General features: G+C 34.6%; 1 protein-coding gene across 2 annotated transcripts in view; it reads left to right on the top strand.

Annotated features, from left to right (window-relative positions):
- Positions 1 to 24,013, top strand: part of slc38a12 (solute carrier family 38 member 12) — an 80,252-nt gene that overhangs the window by 25,312 nt on the left and 30,927 nt on the right. For both annotated transcript variants that reach the window (XM_087244177.1, XM_087244178.1), the window contains exon 8: positions 54 to 150. In XM_087244177.1, the coding sequence (XP_087100303.1) occupies positions 54 to 150 (97 nt within the window). The remainder of the gene's footprint in view (positions 1 to 53; positions 151 to 24,013) is intronic.

Genomic DNA, 24,013 nt, shown 5'->3' on the forward strand with positions numbered 1-24,013 from the left:
CCTGGAATCGATTCTCAGAGGTCACAAGTGTTTAATTGTTTGCCTTCTCGCAGTGGGAATCACTCGTGCAGTGCCGGGAGTGTGAAATACAATGACACAGAGTCGTGCTGGGGCCCTGTAAGACGCAAAGATGCCTACCGAGTGTTTCTGGTGAGTGCAGCAGTGCCTGTTACACAGTCAAACAAACGCACCTTGTTGGCAGCACTTATGTCTCGGCAGGGAGCTGAGCTCACACCGGTTGAAGGCTAAAGGTAAGAAAGACAAACGAGACGCTTAATACTTCTGCGTAATCTCTGTGGACTCCTGCCCACCGTGTATCAGGACGCTGTTGAGTGCCCTTGAAATTCACGCAGAACCACAGTGCAAGCCTCTGCTGTGATTTCCTGCTCTGCTTTAGCTTTGCTGCGGTGATTGATGTGCTGATTCATTTTGCTCTTCTCCACCTTTCTTCATCTCCACAACCGAGGGAAGTGGCTGTCCTGTCTGCCAATAAAAAGCATTGTTTCAGCTTTTTTTTTTCTTTCCTTTTTTTAATCTCATCACTTGGATAAGCCTCTTACAGCATGTTAACCACAGGAAATGATGCTGATTTAAGAATATTTGCTGATATGTGCTTGCCTTACAGATGAGGATTTCTTTTTTTTGCCCTTCATGCTTGGTTTGTCATCGTGTATTGAGTTTTTAGATGAGATCACATGCAGTTCTGTATCGTCTGTAATTGAGTTTATTTTATTAGATCCTTTCTAGTGTACACATACATCTAGAAGACAAAACCTACATCTTCCATACCCAAAACTACAAAGGCCATCATTAATTTTCCTTCTGGACATGCTCTTAAATAAATCATCTTTTCTTTGATGAAATATTTATCTGACTGGCTTATGAACCGAGTGTCGCTGGAGCTCTTCCTTTCACCTTCACCTTCACCTGTCTCGGTTGTTGTATAGGAGGAAAATTGGCCAATTTTGAGTCTGGGAATGTCCAAAGGGGCTGACTGTCTGAGCCACCAACTTTATGAGCTTTTTTAGACCAGAAAAATCTGTGCTACAGGATATATTTACGACTTCTGCCATTTTAAAAAGGCATTTTCCAGTCCTCAATACTGGGGAAAAAAAACTTTCTTTCAACTTTAATTACCAAAAAGTATTTTATTTATTTTTTATTTGTTACTTAAATCATAATTAAAATGAAAAATAATAAATAAAATAATGATACATTAAAATAATAAAAAATGTTCCTGAAATTAATTGCATTAATCCTAATAAAAATATCAAGTTAAACTTTGCATAGCTTAATGAAATATAGTTGAAACCTAATTAACTTATTAAAATGAGTTAAAATAACAAAAACATTTATTCATGACTTTTTGTCATAATCTTTTTACAGTGTTGGAAAGTGAAAGTGAAATACACTTTCAAATCTGAATTTATCAAATAAAAACCTGAAGTGATTTCAACACGAATGCAGTTTATTTGAAAACATTAACTTTTTGCTAATAAGTTAAGTTGTTTTTTGTTTTTTCTCATTCATATAATTTTTTTTTTATTTTTGTTTGTTTTATTTGTCATAAATCGAATTTCATATAATTCTGCTTATTTGTCATGAATGTGACTTTGCCAACTACAGCCATATCACACTGCAGCCCAAGAGTGGTTACTCACTGAAGATAAGCAGGGCTCAGCCTTGTCAGTACATGGATGGGTGACCACATGGGAAGAACTAGGTTCCTGTTGGAAGTGGTGTTAGTGAGGCCAGCAAGGGTCGATCAACCTGCGGTCTGTGTGCGTCCTAATGCCCCATTATAGTGAAGGGGACACTATACTGTCAGTGAGTGCCATCTTTAGGATGCGAAGTCACGACTCAATGTGGTCATTAAAATCCCATGGCACTGCTCGTAAAGAGTAGGGGGGATATTCTATTCTGTGAATTTCCTCTATCTTCCTTTACCCATCATGGCCTCCCAATCATTCCTATCCACCGACTTGGCTATATCACTGCCTCTCCACTCCACCAATAGTTGGTTTGTGGTGAGTGCACTGGTACTGTTGTCCTGTGGCTGCCTTCGCATCGTTCAAGTGGAGGCTGCACAGTGGTGGTGGTGTGGGGTGTGGAGAGCCCCCCCTGCCCCCCCTTTTTCTAATTGTGAATCGCTTTGGGTGTATGGTCATATACAATAAAACACGCTATATAAATACACATTACATTAAATTACAAAATAAATAAATAAATAAATAAACTGTTATTTTCAAGTTTTTCATTAAGAATTCACCCTTTGAGACTGTTCCGTCAAATTTACCATGCCAGCAGATTTTAAACACACATTGGTGCTTCAGTGTTTTAACATGATCACAAAAATGTCAGGTCACATTTGCATGCAAATGAGTGACATTTACAAAAATAAATCCACCATCTTGAAACTAGCTTCATTTTTAAGCTTATTCTTGGCCTGGTCTGAGATCACTTAACCGGCTGCGTTAGTTTCATCTTTAATTGACATTCACTTTCAGTAAAAAATTGTTTAAATCAAAGGAAGCTGGTTAGTGTCCTTGTTCACATATCTGGCCTTGTGTTTTTGATCAGTGCTGATCATGCAAATCTGTCTCCTGTCCTATTAAAGAGAGATGAGGCGCAAATCTATTCCAGACGCCATGGTGTGAGGAAAAATGAGAAGATCGAACACTTTCACCTGTTATTACATCTTAAATCTTCAGAAGTGCATTCAAGGCAGTTTCTGGAGAAGCGTCATGTTTCTGGGAATAATTGCAGATTATTGAATTGTATCTAAATGCCCATACGTCCTTCAAACTTTGTCTTTATAATGCCATTTCTTTAATCCATCCCTTGCTCTCTTTACTTTCGAGTCCTTCCCTTTTGGAGACCGAGTTAATCATGACCCTACAGCTACTGTAATGCAGATGTGTTTGTTTTTTTTCTGCTTTTTGGTGTGCCTTGACTTTGACTCAGAGCTGTACGTGGTCTGCCTGAGAATATTTGACAGCGGTGGTCAGTTGTATCCCCCGGTGGCCTGCGGGATTGGTGTTTGACACATTAGTGCAGCCTCATGGCATAAGCTTTTAGAAAAGGAAGATTAAGAAGGGATATTATGCCTTCACGTAACACCTTGCCTCTCTGTAATCCCCGAGTGGGTGGCAGACCATGACGCTGTTCTTTCCCCACTTGTGACACACAAAAGAGGGATGTTATGGATGTCTTTCTTTTGTGCAATGCAGCTGCCAATGTGTTTCCAGGAATGGAGCGTCCAAGAATTTCAAAACTGCATAACTCAGCAAAGGTCTTTATAGCCTTTTTTTTTTTTTTTTTTTTGCTTTGTACTGCTTTACGACTCTTCACACCTATTACAGCACAACTGTACATTTTGTGAAACGTCCTGCCTCAGCAGAGGATGACATCTCTGTCTTGTATAGTAAGGATGGGTGAGGATGGATGACTAGTTGTCTTTGCTTCTTCTTCTTTTTCTGTAAAGCTGTGGTGCTTTAAAACGTTATGGACTTTGTTAATGGACAAAATTGAGTGAGTGTTGCCATCAAATAGTGCTATCATTTCCAGGGATGTGTGAGTGTGAAATGGCAAAAGTTATTTATGCTTTACAATATACACTGACTACGTTTTGACTGTCTTGTACTCAGAATGTAAGGCTGAGCTGATAAACAATATATCGAATCGCAATAAAATTTTCGTTAATAACAATGGTAAGCTATGGAATTTTTCTTTACTCTATATTGATCTAATAGCCTATCACACAGCAGAAATCTGCAACAATGGGAATCTAGAATTGTGTTGATGTTAGAGATATACCAAATTTTCGACAACCGAAAATTTATCATCTAAAAATAGTCAATTTAACAAAACCCTTTTTTATAAATATAAGTGAATAATTCAATATAGATAGATATACAGTGGTTGCTCCTTAATCACGCGAATTACATTCTAAAAAATATCCCACAATAGGTGAAATCTGCAAAGTAGTCTGCTTTTTTTAAAAAAAATTTTACAATTAAAAGATGTATAAGCTTTAAAACCCCTCACTTCACACTTAATACACTTTTCTCAGACATGCATTAACGTTTTTCCTGCAGTCACCGATACACAAAGGTCTTGTTGCGGACAGTTTTTTTTTTTCACCTTTTTGCATCGTGGTTAAAGCTCATTGATGCTGTCATCCTTATGTTATCTTCTTTCTTTATATAACGAAACGATTTATTTAATCGGTATTAGCACCCTACGGCCGCGTAACTTCTACCTTTAGCATGTCCAGAAGTCAAACTTTTTGTGCAGTAGTTAGCATCTTTCTCTGCCTTTTGGGTGCTACCAAAGGTACTCTTGACAGTGCAGAACGTTTCGTCGACATTGTGGGGTTTATTGGGTAGAAAACTTGCAAACAAATACAGTACAGCACTTTAGAGTCACACTGACAAGCACAACATATTCTGTACAGTACAGGAGACATGGCACAAAAGAAACCAGGCTCAGTTTGGCAGGATAATTTCTCCTCTGGCCAAACTTCTTGTATAGAGCAATGGTCTGTAGCCAATCAAAATGCAGAACACAATGCACTGTTAAAAAAAAAAAAAAAAAAAAAAAAAACAACAACAACTTAAAAATTGCACTAAAGAAATATGTAAAATTGTAAGTTGAACTGCGTTATGGTAAGGAACCACTATATACACAGTAGCTATGTTTCCATTCACCTATTTTTATGCGCATTTTGGAGATCCGCATAAAAATCAGTTGATGGAAACACCAAGATGCACATACATTTTGAAAGTGCGCATAAAAAACTGAATGTGCATAACAGAGTAGGATGCACATAAACTACAATGGAAACACTTTGGCCAAACAAATTTCAGTTTACGCATTAACAAAGTTACTTGTTATAAGAGATCATGTGATTATTAAAACGTGTGTGAATAGACAATCCAGCAGGCTTAGCACATTGTAAAACAACTGAAATGTTGTTTTGTTCATTATAAAACGCCTGAACCATTTCAATATTAGTGTTATTATATTATTAATTACCTCAAGACTTATTGAGCGCCTGTGCTCCGTGTCATTTATTAACTACAGAAAAGATTCACGCAGCTTCTCCTACAGCAGCAAATTCTGTTTTTACTGTTGATATTTGGCGCCAGTTAATCAGGGAGTGACGTTTTTATTCTCTTTGACCTGTTGGATGGAAACGCTGCTTTATTCACATGTCTTTTATGCGATATTCCAGTTTTGCAGAAAAATTTAATTAATTTTTTTGGATGGAAACATAGCTATTGATTTATACTTTCATATGGAATGTAAATCTAATATGCGATAAATGGTCATTTATTTTATAACTATAGGTCAAATTTGATAATTTTATTCACTGAATAATCCTACACAATAGGAAGTGGGACAGTTATTTATTTTACATGCATAACCCAATTTACATGTATTGCACATTATTTCTCAATGATCAGCGTTCATGCTTTGTTCACTTAATTGTCCTCTTATTTCTTCACACTTTTCACCAATTTAAAGTGTAGACAAACATCTGATGCTTGTATTTGCACCAGTTCCACGCCCACAAGGTCACGCATTGGATTATATTAGGCTTTGCAGTCTCCGTGTTCAGTCCATTACCTCCACTGTATCTGCTCAACTGAGGAACAAAACCAACCTCATTACATCAGAAATAGTGATATTCCAAGATGGCGGCACCCTAGCTCTAAAAACTTTAGTAAAACATGCCATTTTCTTCAAAATGGTTACATCAATCGAGCTTGTAATATATATTTTCATTGAAGTGAAAATCTATAATGTAAACTTGACTGACTGCTTCACTTCCACTTTAAGTGTTAAGTAGAACACTGCAGTCACTATTATCTCCTATTTCATATATAAAAAAAACTTTTCCAGCACTTGCCGTTCTAGAAGCACAGCAAACAAAGAGCTATTTTTGAACTCTGGCTCAACAGCTGTCCTTGAGCAATGCTATATTTTTAATATCCAAGTTTGATAACGCACAAAACTAAAAAAAAAAAAATATTAGGGATGCAGGACAAGGGCAAAAAAAGAAAGGGAGCAATATAGCGCTAATTTCTCTATCCTTAATTAAGCTGTTTTGTCAGAAGTGAAACTCTTTGGGCTGTCTGAAACTGACAAGACTATAAGGCAGAATCTTTTTGTTGCCTGTCAAGTTAAACAGGCCCGTCGTGGCTGCTTTGATCAGTAGTAAAGGTCCACATGGTGTAAAACTGCTGTTTTATCTGTCGTGTTTGCTGAAAGCTGTTAAGCAGATCAGTAGGCTGAGACTTCATCGGCTGCCAATTCATTTCGGTGTCCAGTTTAAAGAGCTTTTTAAAGAACCAGACTCTGTTTGTCAGTGGCGTCTTACTCTTTCCCATTAACATGCATCTTATGGCCCAGACGTTGCCAAAAAGACATTTAAAGTTCAAAAAAATGTTTGAGTTTAAGTTCAAGACATTGTTCTTATCTCAGTTTATTTATAGAGCACAATTAAAAACAACTACATATTATCAATGCAAACAATAAATCGCATCACAAGTCATAGGCCTTAGTAGGGCTGCATAATATATAATTTCAGCATCAATATTGCAATGTGATCATTCGCAATAGTCACATCACAGGATATGCAATGTTGAGTCTGGATTATAATTTAGAATTTGCATGTGATTTTGAGGAAAAAAAGAAATTGTACTTTAATAACAACTAGTTGTATTGAATTGTTATTTTTTATCATTCAATCACTGTACTACTGTCAATCTACTGTTAGAAAACAATACAACACTGTTTCTTTATGGGACTTATCTATGCTTTTAATTTTTTATACATGCCTACAGAATCATCCCAATCTGTCTAAAGTTATAAATTATTTCCAAATGGAGAATTCATCTGGTGAAATTGTATTCATATTACCATAGTGTATATAGTAACAAAATATTGCAATGTTATATTTTTCCAATATAGTGCCATAGTAAAGAGATCTGTTTTTAACTTGGATTTAAAAATATGTGATGTTGTTGGTATTCTAATGTGAATCTATAGCATTGTTGTTTATTTGCAGGATGTATATGAGTTTTTTTTGTTTTTCATAGATCTGCATGTATATGGATCTGCATGTATATGGAAGAGGTGATTTGGAGCAAGGCTGTAAATTATATCAAGGACAGGAGGGTGTCCTTCTTTTTTCCTCATTGGGCTGGTAATTATTCCAAGGGGGAATCTGGATTAATGGCTGAAACAATTTCACCTTTATTCTATGGCTCTTTGTTAAATTAGTTAATTTCCTTAACAAGCTTGATGAGGAAAACCTCAACCTGTTTCAAACAGGCTTGTTAGTCTGTTCTTAAATGATTATTCTTAAACCATGTTTCCATCTAAAGTTCGAAAATATTGGCAAAGAAAATGTGTATCCCAGACTTTTTCATTTTTGTAATATTTAAGTTTATTTTTAGAACCCTTTTGATGATTGTAGTAATACCCACCTAAGTAACTTTAATGTGAAATAAAAATACTCATTCAGTGAAATTTTAAGAACATCACTGGTTGTAGATTTACCATATTAACAAAACTATTAAAAAACTAATATATATATATATATATATATATATATATATATATATATATATATATATATATATATATATATATATATATATATATATATATATATATATATATATATATATATATACATATATACATATATATATATATATATATATATATATATATATATATATATACATATATATATATATACCAAAACTACAAAAATAAATAAGGAATAAAACCATTGCAACTTTTTGATGCGCAAACTGGAATTTACTCCCTAAATGTCTTTCCAGCTTAGTTTATGAAAATATTTCTTGTCAGATAAAAACTTAATCCTACTCAATTGTTGCACATCTTGGCTTATGCATCCAGTGTTTTTATTTGTTTATTTGTTAATAATAAAAAAATAATAAATAAAAAAATGTAATGCCAAAATGGTCATATAAATTGGTGGATGGCAACATGGCTATATAGTCATGGTCATATCAAGTTGTCCAATCAAGTTGTAGTTGTGAAATAAGTAGAAAGTTTTCTGCCATTAAAGCTTTAATAATAAAATATAAAATCAATTGCCCACTATATTTGTTTGCGTTTTGCTTTTGTTATTCAACTCTGGCAAACGAATACATGATTTGGTTTATCTGCATATATTTAATTTATTAGATTCCAGATAAATCGAGTTTTGTAAGTATCGAACAAAATTTTCATATTGGGGTGTACCTAGTTTTAATCTGAAATAAAAGACTTTCTTTACAATTGCTGAAGTTTAGGATTGCATTACAGGTAAAGTAATATCATAAAATTATAATCTTAAATCAAATTGTTAAATGTTAAAAAGAAGAAAAGCAACTTTAAGATGTAATAAGTCAATCGTAAAAATATATTATATATTATACACAAGTGCTTTGGACGGTTTTTATGTTTGATTATATAAGAGCATTTCTTTGTAGGACAACTTTTATCTGACCCTTTTGCCTGTCAAGAGAGTATGCCCACTGAGCGGGCCAGATTGTTTTCATTTAAAAAAAACCCCCTCAGTTTTAACGACTGCCCTCCTTGGACACGCACTTCATTCACCCACTATGTGAAATATGGGTCACAAACCAGCATGAGGACATGCTTGATCAAATTACATTTTTCGGTTTTCTCGTCTTTGGGAAAGAGTGCTTATGAATTAAGATATTTATTTTACACAGTTGTCTCTTTCCATTTGGACTAAATTACTGAAAAGATACATTCAGTCCTAGTTCACTGAATTTAAAAAAAAAATTATGTTGTTTATTTTGTTGTTTAATATTGTTTTGAATATTTATTTTGATGCATGTACATGCGATTTTGTATTTTTAATAAGGTGAAAGCTTATAAAAAGTTTCAAAATGTGTATGGAAGCTATATTATTCCATGGATCCATGAAACTTTTTCCAACTTGGAATTTCATAATGTTCAACATATAATACAAACAATATTATTATTCCTTTTTAGCAATGTCATACAAATGTGCTAGCTCAAGTTAACTGCAGTAGATTTTTGTGATGTAGCAGAAAGCTGTTATGCTGTGGATGGCTCTGCAGGAATAAGACAACGCAGATGGTTTAGTGGATATTAGCACAGCAGGATGAGGAGTTTGAGCAGTTGCCCACCAGGGGAAGAGTCCTCTCTCTAATCCACAGTGGGACCATCGTGCCAGTGCAAACACTGGCTTGACACACAGTCAAACTCGTGATTCCTGCCAAGAGGAGAAGTTGTAGAAGAGCACTATGAAAAAAGTTACAGCAGATAAGCGTAAAGGGGAAAGACAGGCAAGCAAATGCAGATAAAACAAACTCAACCTTGGCTTAAGATTATGATATATACTGCATCTGTAGCACACTTGACAGCTCTTTATATCTTCTGTAGGATATGCAAAGATAAGTCTGTCACTATGCTGTAAACATAGCAGTTGTTGATGTTACAGCTGTCGGCCCGTGTTTTGTTATTAGCGGTGATCTATGGCTGAGAAATCCCATAGATTTACGCCAAAGTGTCCAGAATGGTAAAAATTATTTTTTCACCTTTTACAATCGCTGGTTTTCAGTGGTACTCTCACAATTTTGGAACTCTGGAAGATGTAGTGGACATCATCATCATCATGATAGTAATAAAAAAAAATAAAAAATAATAATAATAAAGTTTTTAGACCTCCATTTGCTCCTATATTTAATATGAGTGTAAAAATACATTTATATGAATCAATATATTAATTGAATGACTTGCGGTACTATATGAAATATCAATAATTTGCAAAAAATATTAATACTTCCGTTAATTATTTTTATGACACACTTTTATTTTGACAGTCTCCCTCTATGTACAGTCTTGTGCATTAATGTATTACCATTAGAGTGTGTATACCGATATTATTATTTACACACCACATCTTCTGCGTATCTCTTTATGCATCATTGGATTCTGACTGGATCGCAGTGTTTTATCGCTCATCAACTGAGGGAAAATAGCTTCTGATGGTTATATCCCAGCAGTATTGTTTGAAGTATGCTGCTGCAAGAATGCTGAAGTATGCTGTTTTTCAACATTGCAAACAATGTTTAGAATGATATCTTTATCATTATCAAGTTATTGTGCTTGGTTCTTTATACTCTTTATCGGGTCTTTATTGATAGAGGCAGAAAGCAGAAGTAGAAGTTTCACATTTGATGTGCTTGGGCTCAACCACTCTCACTGGCAGAGCGCCGATAAAAACAAAACGCTATTGGCTAAAGGGCAGGAGCTATACTCTTCCACTCTCTCCATTTTTAGGTTGAGATTACATCAGCCATCAAATAAAAATGCACATTTTAGAGCACTTGTGGTTTTGTCTGTTAAGTTTTTAGTTACTATACTATATTTTCAAAATCATTTTGTGTTTGTACAAAATTCTGTGCAGAAATAGAAAAAATTATCCACAGATTCTGTCTGGCCCATATGGTGATCACTCCTCATGAGTATAAATTGGGCTTTGGTAACGCACAAGTTGATGGCCAATTTTAAGTTTTTGGTTCACCTAATGCTAAGTTCAGACTGCACGATTTTCAAAGTAGCCGTGTCACAGATGTTTTTACACTTTATGACTATCTGGGGTAGCGTTTCGTTGCTACTTTGTCTTTGTTTACACTTCATGATGGAACGGCGATAGGGGGTTTTCACACTGCATGAATTTACAATAGGAAGAATCGCCGATGTTATGTTCAGTCAGAGGTCATTTCACATGGCATGACTTGAATTGTCGACAGCTTCAGCTTATTTGACAGCGTATTTGGCATGCCAAATATCTCACGAGTGTCATCGACTCAGGTGATTCTCTCAGATCGTGTCTTTGGTAGTTCACATTGTGATTGTTACTTGTGTAAACAAGCACTGAATTACATGTGATTTCAGGCATTTGGGCTAAAATCATGGGCTAAAATCATGCAGTCTGAATTTGGCATAAACTGCATGTCTTTGGTCTGTGGGAGTAAACCCATGCTGACACAGTGAGAACATGCAAACTTCCACAAATAAAGACCTTCAGTCATTGCTGGGGCTCAAACCATGGTAATTCTTGCTTTTCAAACAACCCTGCTTACCACCAATCCACCATGCCACTCACATAATATCTTAATATTAGAAAATATTCAACTGGATAGAATTCAAATTGAATTGTGGAATTTTTGATTGAGGAATAATTTATTGCTGGATAGAGCATTTCTATTATATCGTGACATCAAATGTAAACACTGTAAGGAACTCCAAGCAATCTAAAGCACCCTACCAGCTCAAAACACCTTAACAACCTCCTAGCCGGTGGTTTGTCAATCACTTGTGTGAACAAAAATGCATCCACAGGCAAACAAGACCATATAGACTTTGACCAGAAAGTAAAATGTCCAGACTCTAAAACAAGGGTCACCAATCCTGGTCCTGGAGGGCCGGTGTCCCTGCAGGGTTTAGCTCCAACTTGCCTCAACACACCTGCCTGGGTGTTTCTAGTATACCAAGTAAGACCTTGATTAGCTTGTTCAGGTGTGTTTGATTAGGGTTGGAGCAAAAATCTGCAGGACACCCGCCCTCCAGGAACAAGTTTGGTGACCACTGCTCTAAAATATACCTAGAAAACCCAGGCAAAAGTTGGTGCTTCATTCACATCGTGTTCTGCTGTAGCCCCCTTAATATAATTACTTTTAATTCAGTAAAAAAAAGTCAATTTCTGCAGGCTTAACTTCAGTCCACAGAACAGCTTGTGTGTTCACCCGGAGCTACCTGCTGGGTACAATATTGTTCTCCTTTTTGGAAAAGCTGGTTATCTGGTCCAAGGACATCGCAGAGTGATGTAATGTTCTTCCTCGGTGGGTGTCAGGACGAGGCAGTACGTGATTTCCATGAAATGAAATCCACAAGCACAAGCGATGCCTCATTATCAAAACATCCTTCAATCCGTATGTCACCCTGAACACAGAAGCTAGTCATATGACCTTCATTTCTCACACCTGCCTGAAGTGGTTGATTGTTTAACACTGTATTAGATCTACACTAATATTTGTGTTATAATTGTTGAGAAGATGGAAGTGGATCTGTATGTTTATTTGAGCTTCATTTCACTACTTTGCTAACAGATATATATATATATATATATATATATATATATATATATATATATATATATTATATATATATATATAAGGATTGAAATGGGTAGGACAAATTTCTAGATTTTTTTTTTTTTTGCAGATTATTTTTTTTTTAAATTATCATTTTGAGTCGCATTGACACTGAAGCCCTGACCTTTGTCTTTAAAAATATTGTTAAGTCCCATGACTGCGCTAAAAAAAATGGCATGAGAATGACAGTACTGGGCACAACCTCCTCTCATTCTGCTACATGTAGCCAGTTATGAGTACAAAAAAAATTATATTATTTTTTTATTTTATCAGCAAACCAAGTAGTCCTTTCTCTGTGAATTATTCTGTTACACTGCCTATTGCGATGTGCGATGTTTGGAAGTTATTGTTATACATTTTATGTTTACAAGTTTTGTTCATTTCTTCAAATCAGATTCCACCCGCTTCGAATGTTATCACTCGATTGAATGGGTGTTATCTATGGTTATTAGCTGATTGATATGGGCCAGGGACCTTCTGTAGGCTCAGAAGGCAAGGCAATGCTAATTTATTTATAAAGCTCATTTCATACACAGTGGCAATTTAAAGTGCTTTACATAAGCAGGAAGAAAATAGACAAGTATATGAAAATAAAAGCAAATAATAAATATGATTAAAATGTGTTAAACGTTATAAAAGAATGAAAAAGAAAAGAAAGACACAGTAGTGAAATCTGTCGGACGTAGCACAGTGCTCATTCAGTAAAGGCACAGCTAAACAGATGTGTTTTCAGTCTTAATTTGAATGTGCCTAATGTTGGAGCACATCTGATCATTTCTGGAAGCTGATTCCAGTAGCGAGGGGCGTAGTAGCTGAAAGCCAATTCACCCTGCTATGCCTGAACTCTTGGAATTTCTAGTTTGTATGATCCTAAAGATATGAGTGATCTGTTTATCACTGAGTGATCTTTATATTCAGTGAGCATATCTGTAATGTATTGAGGTGCCAGGCTATTTAGTGATTTATAGACCAGTAATAATATTTTAAAATCTATTCTGAATGTAACTGGGAGTCAGTGTAAAGACCTGAGGACAGGTGTGATGTGCTCTGATTTTCTGGATCTGGTCAGAATCCTGGCTGCAGCATTCTGGATGAGCTGCAACTGCCTGACTGTATATTTGGAAAGGCCAGTGAAGAGGCAGTTACAGTAATCCACTCTACTGCTGATAAAAGCATGAGCAACTTTCAGTCTTTACAGCAGACAAAGCATCTAATTCTTGCAATGTTTTGAGATTATCGTATGCCGATTTACTAAGTCCTTTGACATGACTATTGAAACTTTTATCTGACTCCAGAGTTACACCAAGATTCTTGAACTTATTTTTTGTTGTTTGACCCTTAGAGCCAAGGTATGTATTCAACTTGAGAACCTCTTCTCTGTTCCCAAGCGCCATGACTTCGGTTTTCTCTTTGTTTAACTGAAGAAAGTTTTGGCACATCCAACTGTTCATTTCATCAATGCATTGGCAGAGGGTGTCAATGGGGCTGTAGTTAATAGGCAGTAAGGTTAAATAGATCTGAGTGTAATCAGAAGTTAATAAAAGTCAGACGTTAATAAAATGCAATGAATGGGAAATTTTATAAATAATTAAAATAATTGTCGTTAACATAGCCGTATGTGATCTATAGCTGATTAACCATGTGGATGGATGATTACTGGCCCATATCTATCAGCTGATAACCGCTAATCATGCCCATTCAATCAAGTGTTAACATTCAAATCGGCTGCAGATTCTTTAATCCACCTCAAATAAGCTCATTTTCATATCCATCCATCCGTCCGTCCGTCCGTCCGTCCGTCCGTCCATCCATCCATCCATAAAATGATAATTTTTCACAAAACATTCACCAAAATAGGGAAACCGTTTCTAATTTTTTTTTAATAGTTAGAAAATAGACAAACTCACACATTCAAATCCGTAATGGAGAGGAGCCAACTCTTTACCTTTTTGTTCAGCATTATTTCTTTTGGGTTGTGCAGTTTAATTCACAGTATTTCTACAAAGGCCGATGTCCTCTGCTCGTGCACAACTTTTTGCACACCCTCAAATATACGCTGCTCAAGCGCAAATCTTCTTTTGCACAGTGCACTTATGTAACAAGTATGTCTCCAACATTTATTAGATTTGCTAGGAATATATATATATATATATATATATATATATATATATATATATATATATATATATAAATATGAACGTCTTTAATAGACCTACAGAGCGGTATCAATGGGTCCTGAAGTAAAGTGAAACGGCTATATGTCGTGTTTGCTGACCTCACACATCACACACCTGTCAGTCAGCCAGTCAGGTAGTCATCACGTAACCTTAAAGGGTTAAACAAATGACGCACTACTACGGTTGGTTACAGAAAAGTTTGCTGTGTTATAATTCACTTACCCTTTAATACGTTTTGGTGTGATTTATTACACGCTATAAAAAAAAAATGAGAATGAGATAAGAACATTGAATGAGAAGCTTGTAATATAGCTGTGGCAGAATGAATTTTTGGCTTGGCCCCCCGCCATGAAAGAATGAATGTAGCGGAAACCATGTGCATGTTTATTTTCCTGATTTAAAATCTAAAAAATGATTTCAGATTGATATTTTTCTGATGCCATAACTCTCTGGTTTTTTGTTTTGTATTAAAATACATTTGAACTGATGTTTCAATATAATGTTAACATATGCTTTCTCTGTGATTTTTGTTTTAGTTTTCAATTTTTACAGTAAATATCGCATCCATAACGCTGAAATTCCTTAGACACTTGTGTACATCTGGGTGTCTAACCAACAGGTTACATGTTAAAACCCAGTTGTCAAAACTTCAGCTGTCATCATTGCGTGCTCTATCAGTGCATGTACCTCCAGCTTGCTCCTGGTGAGTTTGTCCTTGTGATCTTGGTGAGGGGGGAGAAAAAAACAATTTATCTTCAGCTAAACTGGACAAAACTGAGAGCTCTGTGGTTGGAAGAAAACTTAAGTGCTTTGTTGAACTTGACACAGTATTACAAAGTCATGAGAATTAGACCTGCTCCTCAGTGGCTCCCGCTGTTTTAGAAAGGTTTCAGCTTTGATTCACACCGCAGTTGCCAGGGTAATCATGCTGTAAATGACTCTTAACGGATGAATAGTTTCTTCTTAATAACATATATAGACATTATTTATTTATATGCTTTTTTTGTAGCCTTTTGGAGAGAGTTGTTGATCCATGAATGGCGGAGTAATGCAAGTGTCCTGCCTTAATGAACACCGGCTGAATCGCGTCAAGCAGTGATTTATTGCTACTGTGACCGTTAGAATACAGATTGTTCAATATGAATGAGAGTAAGGCGAGTTTGACCATCACAACAGACTTGCTGAGTATGTTTGAGATAGAGGCATGTAAATGATAATAGAATTGGGCCCTGTATGCATATGGTATTAAGATGCGCTTTTATGCATCATTTTGGTATCGGTAGAATATTTCATTTTTACTGTACTTTTTTTTTCACCTTTAAGCTAAATTTAGGATTATTGATGGCAAAGTTTAAATCTGTCCTGTTCAAAAATGTTCAGGTATGAAGTGGATAAGCGTAGAACCTTAGACCCCATTTACACTCTGTTAAGTGTTGTCTACTTATGTTCTTATACCATAATGGATCTAATAATTTTCAAATTATTGGACCATCTAAAACAACAAACCAAGAGCAGTACAAAATGAAATAATAATTAAAAAAAAAAGTACAAAATAATTTGCTTTAGTATGTTTGTAATAGTATCTTACTTTTCAATTCCAAATAAATAAACAAACATGAGTGAAGGAAATTAAATTAAATTTAGTTTGATTTTTGATGTTATATTTTATTTTGTATTTTATGTATTTTTTAATTTTATATGTTATTTCATATTTTATTTTTATATTTTATTTTATTATGTATTGTTATATTATACTTTGTTATATTATTTAATACTTTGTATCTTATTTTATTTTTCATTTTATGTTTCATTATATTTAATTTGTATTTATATTTTATTTTATTATGTTTTATTTTATTTTTATAATTTTTTATATTTTATTTTATGTTTTGTTATATTTATTACATTTCATTATTATTTTATTTTTATAGTGTATATTTTATTGTAATTTAATTATGTTTTATTATACTGTATTTATTATTTTATTTTATATTTAGTTTTTTATTTTATTTTAAATTTTATTTAATTGTTTTAGTATATTCTATATATTTTTTTTTAATTTCATATTTTATAGTATTATGTTTTATCGTATTATATAATTTTATTTTATTTTTTATATAATTGTTTTTTATTTAATTTTTTATATTTTATTTTATATTTTTATTATATTATAATTTTAATTTATTTAATTTACAATTATTTTCATTTTATTACATTTATTTTTATAATTTTATTTTGAATTTGGATAACGTTGAGAAAATCTGTCAGTATCATAAAAACAATTGGTTTAATAATTAAAGGATCACGAAACACAAAACTATTTTTTGAGCTGGTGGCGATCATATATGTGTCCCACGCTGCTAAAAACACTATTAGGACACAAATTTCACCCAAAAAAAAAAAAAAGTGAAAATTGGTTATTTTTGTATTATTTTGATCAAATTTGTTCTTCCGGTTTGAAACGAGCTTTTAAAGCTGCGTCCAGCCGGTTAGGTACTTTTTCCAAAGTAGAGGTATGAAAACACTCTGCTATAAAAGTGGGGTTTCTAGCTCTTTAAATCTACTGGGACTAATAAAAATTGTTATTTTTTGTTATTGCAATGATTAGTATGAAGGAAAATCTGTCTAAACAGCTCCGAGCTAGACTTCTGGACAGATTTGCTGCTTTTTATATTATGTTTGCCTTTGGTTACTGTATTGGACAGTCAAACATCTTTAAGGAGAGAGCGAATGAGTCCGAACTTGAACTATCGTCGTACCCTTATGGAATCTGTGGATCTTATGTTGAGTGTGCTTTACCCCAAAGTTCTATTGAAATCCAAAAAGTACAGCCTTAGAATTAGCAATAGTAGCAGCAGTAGTGGTGGTATTGTACATGTACAATATCTATTTCAGATTGTGCCACGTATGACCTTGAATGATCAGTAAGGCTTGCTTCATTTTACCAGCTGTATTATGCTTGAATCCAGTGTTCAGCATGGACGTGTGTCGACTCCAAATCAGAGCGAAGCATTAATTGCATCTCTTTCTTGCGTGGGTCATGCTGCAGCTGCTTTGGAATTTTTTGTTTGCTTTCTTTAATGCGTTTGTTGCACATTCATTTATGCATTAATAGAGCTCTTAGTTGTGATGGCTTATTGAAGCTCATTTTGGAGGTTAATGATGCTTCAGTCTGACAGATTCAGCAAGCTCAAAAAGAGCTCAATTATGGACTCATTATCAGGCTACAGTTTTTACAGAGGCTTTGTTGAAGGTTTATTTTCTGCTTGCTGCATGTTGAAATGAGTTTAGAAGTCTTGATGGGTTTAAATGGATCGAAAACTCTAAAAGCAACCGGAAACCATTATGGCTCCATGTCCAAAACTTCAGTGTATTTTTTTTTTCAGATGCTGGTTGGCTTTGGTATTAATTTCCCCTGATTCAACTGGGCCCGATCTGACCAATCCCTTTAATGCAGCTTCTTTTTACATTTAAAAGAGACCTACTAAGCCCCTTTGTCGCTGAGATTATATTCAAAACGTATGGTGAAAACTCCAATGTCAGGTGGCTGTTTCTCACTCAGGGTTGATGATGCTATGCTAATGAGGAAGAGATCGTCACTAATGGGTGGGATTTTCCCCATCTTATGATATGTACAAAGGAATAATATCAATCAACGTCTTTCTGCAGACTGTTTAGATAATTATGAATGTGATTTTTACATAATAGGTTCCCTTTAAACAGAGGGTTATCCCTTATTTTCACATCCAAATGTTGACTGGTAAATATTCTGCTCTATTTTATCTGCGTGTGCATGAACTGCACATGCTTACCGGAAAAGCAAAGTCCACTCAAATAACAGTGACAGGACATTTCATCGTAGTACACTTGTTCCTGCAGCTCGCAACCCTGGACCTCAAAACCAGTCATAACTGTCAATTTTTGGAAATTGTGATTTCTACATGACATTATTTCTAAATAAATAAGCTTTGTTGACACATGGTTTGTTAGGTTGGGACAGTATTTTGCTACATTTGAGCATAAATATATATATATATATATATATATATATATATATATATATATATATATATATATATATATATATATATATATATATATATATATATATATATATACACACATTTGAGCTGGGGGTTCAATGATATCAAAATATTGAGATAATTGCCTTTTAAAGTTGTCTAAGTGTTTAGCAATGGATATTACTAATCATAAATGGATAGTTTTGATAGATTTACAGTAGAAAATGTGCAAAATATCTTCATAGAATAAACACTGCCTGACTAAAGTCTTGTCACCTATCCAAGTTTTAGAAGCAACAAATAATAACTTGACTTCTAGTAGATCATATGGTATCAGAAGTAGCTTATATGAAAGGCAAAGGCCTCTAGATTACTCCTATTTTACCAAAATAAAATATGATCATACATTAGGACAGTAAGGTCAGACTTTGCTTAGACTAAAGTCTTGTCACTAAACAGAAATAGAGTAAAGTCATGGTGCAGTGGAAAAAGAATTACTATTGTGTATGACTCCCATGAGCTTGGAGGACTGTATCCATACATCTCTGCAATGACTCTAATAACTTTTTTTATAAAGTCATCTGGAATGGCAAAGAAAGCATTCTTGCAGGACTCCCAGAATTCAAGATTCTTTGCATTCATCTTCAATAATAATAATGTTCATGTCTGGTGACTGAGTTGGCCAATCCTGTTGCACCTTGGCTTTTTTTGCTTTCAGAAATTTTGATGTGGAGGCTGAAGTATGAGGAGCAGCGCTATCCAACTGAAGACTTTGCCCTCTCTTGTGGTTTGTAATGTAATGGGCAGCACAAATGTCTTGAGACCTCAGGCTGTTGATGTTGCCATCCACTCTGCAGATCTCTTGCACGCCACCATACTGAATGTAACCATGATTTTTGTTCTAACAAACTTGATTGAAATGCAGTTGGGTTTGGTCAGATTTGAGTCTAATTACATTGTTTTAAAATAAATGGTTTGGGTAAGAAGTAGGAATTCTCAAAATAACCGATTAACCATTAACCGAAAGGGTGTGTTTGTAACAGATTAATGGTATCAGTCAAATGATTAAAATATTATTTTAGATATTTGAAAAGTTTGGCTGCATAAAGTGTCGATCGTCGAACGCACTTTTTGCGTTGCGTTGTCATCTTTTGAATGGTTTACTAACAGCCGGGAGTGTTTTGCGCACAGCTAATGCGCCCTGCTCGCCTCATGTTTTTGCTGTTGCGTGCTGAGTGCTCACAATTGAAATAAAAGTCAAACCTAAGCGAAAAAACATGTTACCTCGATCGCATCTTTATCATTCTTTAATCGGAATGAAAGCAGAGGCGAGGTTACCATTGAGGTGACAGCAATGTTTGTGTCGTCAAGATGACTTTTGAAGACAGAGGAGAGACTGGTGTTCACTATTTCAAGTTATCCAGAGCTGTATGACTTTACAGATATTAAATACCACAATGTTATTAAATATTACCATCATAACATCGACAGCAATATCATTATATCACTATCATAGTAGCCTATACTTTCCAAAAAGTCGACAAGAGCCTTTGTCTTTCATCACACGCACACATGAACAGCGAGTGAGACAGAGAAAATTATATTAATCATAAGGCATAATCTTAAAACTAATGACTAAAAATAAATCAGTATTTTAAAATGCAATATATAATGTGTCACACAATTTTTTCTAATAAGTATTAATTTAATATTCATTTCACTAGTTAACGGTTAATATTCAGTTAGCGAGCTTTGGTTGTCGGTTGGCAAAATTAATCGAAATGAGCATCCCTAGTAAGAAGTGATTTGGGGTCCATTCTGGCCAGATGTTGATTTAAGGAGCCAAGAAGACCTCTAGATGATTTATTAGCCGATTTTACATTTTAAATCTGAAGGCAAAGGGTTGTGCAAAGTTCAGGTAATATACCACAAAATGCATATAGTAGTTTAATAATTGACTTAATATTTGTCTGTTCACAATATTTATATTTGTACAAATGTGTTTCACTGATAGCTTTTTAGGTTTGGAAAGTTCAAACTGATTTTATTAGTAAGACGTTAATCTGTTCGTTCTGTTAGCTCATGTAGCAGCATATCTGCTTTCCTTTTGTTGATCCTGTCTGGAATGTCTAACGAAGATTAGTACTGGAGACAAATGCCACTGGGATCTTGGCTCTGTAGGGATTGGATATAATCCCCGCTATGCATGTTACTTTTAGTTGTGTTATAATCCTGCATTCTGTGCCACCACATGGGTTCTCCCAGAGACACAAATGTCCCCTAGTGTGTCATCCACGCTTTGTGTGAGGTTAGGAGAGTACAAAATGAATGAAACCATATTGGCTTTGTAAAGCGTTATGCATCGGCTAGTTTCTGAAATCACTTGTACTGTAATTCCATCTTATGCCACAAGTTAATAAAAAAACAAACAAACAGGGAACTCAACACCCAAACAGGAAACTCAAATTGTTATCCAAATATCTGATCTGTCCAGATGCTTGTTATCTTAGATTTGATGTCTTGTGCCTGGAGTCTCAGCGACTGTTGGTTTCATTTCACTTGTATTGATAGGATAAGTCCTGCTCTTCCATCAAGCTATATTCACCCTCTTGCATTTTCTCATTAAATTTTTTTTTTTTACTTGGCTTATCTCATTTTGGTCAAGTGTTGGGTTTAGATGAGCTCAGTATTGCTGAATTTGTTTTCTTATATTGCTTTAGGAGCATTACAGTCTTCCACAAGAAGATATACACAAATCTGTCAGAATGCCCTGGATGACCACAATTTTGGCAGATGAAATTAGCATGGAAATTGACTCCGTGTTTACCCAGCAACAAGGTTTTTATTTGGAAAGATGATAAAATGTATTAAAAACAACATCAAATGGATGGAATAAGGAAGTAGATATTAAGCAAGGCAGGTTTTAAATCATTATACTGGGTAGTGCTGAAGTTTTATTTTTCCTTTTTTTTTTTTTTTGTACAGAACAGATTGTATGCAAGCTAAGCATTTCTCCTGCAATGCACTGGCGAGCAATATAACGCAACAGTAAGGTTTTAAAAGATTGTTATTGTTGTTGTTGTTAATAATAGTAGTAATAATACTACTACTACTAATAATAGTAATAATAAAGACAGACTTTTTGCATGCTTCAATGTAGAGTGAGTGTGTTTCGCTGATTATTCGATGTCATTTACAAACCATAAATTATCAAGGTTTTATTGTAGTAACAGTAATCAGATTGAATTGTATTATGTGAGTAATCTATTACATTTTTTTTGATTGAATTAATGAAATAAAAATGCTACATTCTCAATTCTTATTATTCTAATTATTATTATTTAAAATAAATATCATTAAGGTTTTGTTTTTCTTTACAAACATCATAGAAACCATAAAATTAGGTTTTTAACAATGGTAGTAAGTAGATTTTAGATTCCCTGCCTGAGCCAGACTTAACCCGAGCCGTGGGCCGGATCAGCCTGATATTTCCTGCCACTATTTTTGGGCTGGGCCGTGGTCAAGCATTTTTTTTGGTCATTACTCACAGTAATTAGCCATATTGTGTGGAAAGCTATGCTAAAATCTTTGCATAATATTTCAAATTATGGCAAAGTCAGTATAAGCAACAAGTGTGGATATTCACAACGCAAAATTGCACAATTCGCAATGTGTTTCATGCGCAGATATGTTCAAGCTTTGCAACAGCATCTCCTTCACTGGCACACATTCAAACCGCACGCGGAAGCAGAGGTGAAGCAGTGCGTTCGTAAAGCAGAAACGGTGGATCTTATCAATGCATTTATTGGGTAGCTACTTTTTACTGTCAATCAATTCGTTTTTTTATTATTATCAATGCAATCTCTCTTTGAAGCATAAGCAAAGGCAAAATGCGGTGTAAGAGAGGTAAAAGCAAAATAGGGGGACTTCCATGATGAACAGACACAGGATGCGGACTTGCCATGGCAGAAAGGATGATTTTCAGCCTTCATGATCCATTCTGAACAAACAATGACTTTACAAGCTTATTCATTAAGATAAATCTAAACTAATTTCTGTTGTTCAAACAACTCTGAATTGTAGTTGAGAATGTCTGTTATAATGGCCCCAGTATTAAAAAATATTCGGGTTAAAATCTGGCTCGGGCTCAGAATTACAGTTAATATGTCTGATTGGCTCGGGCTCAGGTAGGGTCGTGTTTAAGTTTTTGAGAACGATCTAAGGTTTAGAAGTGAGGTTTATAAACGTAGTCATCATGATTTACAAATGCACAATCGATGAGGCTATTACAATTGTATCACAGTTTACAATCTTGCTGCTCTCTAACAAATGTGAGACATAAGGACAAAACTTCTAATTTAATATTATTGCTATTGCATGTGCAGTGCTACCAAATCAGGTGCTGGTGCCACCATCTGTTGAACTCATTGGCACCAGTGCCAGTGCTGTCATATGTTAGTCTGGAGCCCTGCCATTAAGCACTGCAAATTATATAATCAAATGGTATATTTATATATGTACATATGAATACATGTTCATATTTATTTAAAGTTTGTTAATGATTTGTCAATGATTACAGCACTTAATTTTTACATTCATGTTGAAAAAAAAGCATAGAGAGAACATTACTGGAATTAGTGCTGCTGAAAAAGAAATGTATTATTATTGTTAATATTATTCATTACCAAATATTAAAAACTATTTTCTTGAGACATTTTTTCTTTATACTAAGTTTTTAACCATATTTATAATATACTTTTTTAATATGTAAGGATTTTTTAAACACCTTTAAGATACTTGTCTAGTCACTGTATTAAATGTGTAAGGATGCATTATTTTCCTGATGCATAATTTTTTTGGTGCTAAAGTTTTTGCGTATGTTTTTTTTTATATATATAAAGTTTTTAACAATTAATATGCTAGGCACTGTATTAAAACATGTAATGATGGCATTATATTATTTTTATTATTATTATTTATATGGGCGAGGCAGTGGCGCAGTAGGTAGTGCTGTCGCCTCACAGCAAGAAGGTCACTGGGTCGCTGGTTCGAGCCTCGGGTCAGTTGGCGTTTCTGTGTGGAGTTTGCATGTTCTCCCTGCATTCGCGTGGGTTTTCTCCGGGTGCTCCGGTTTCCCCCACAGTCCAAAGACATGCGGTACAGGTGAATTGGGTAGGCTAAATTGTCCATACAGTTTGAGTGTGTGTGGATGTTTCCCAGAGATGGGTTGAGGCTGGAAGGGCATCCGCTGTGTAAAAACTTGCTGGATAAGTTGCCGGTTCATTCCGCTGTGGCGACCCCAGATTAATAAAGGGACTAAGCCGACAAGAAAATGAATGAATGATTTATTATTAATATTGTGCATTTAGTTTTTTGTTTTGTAAAGTTATACTTGTCACTGTATTAAAACGTTATAATGGCATTATTATTATTAATATTATTATTATTATTATTATTATTGTGCTATAGCAAATATTGACAACTCTTCTTCTGAACTCATCGTTTCTTTGTGCTGAAGTTTGTGTATGTTTTTTTTGCTTTTGTTTACAATTATGTGTACTTGTCACTGTATTAA

Source organism: Danio rerio, chromosome 3, assembly GCF_052040795.2.
Source record: "Danio rerio strain M-AB ecotype USA chromosome 3, GRCz13ab, whole genome shotgun sequence".
Lineage (NCBI taxonomy): Eukaryota > Metazoa > Chordata > Actinopteri > Cypriniformes > Danionidae > Danio > Danio rerio.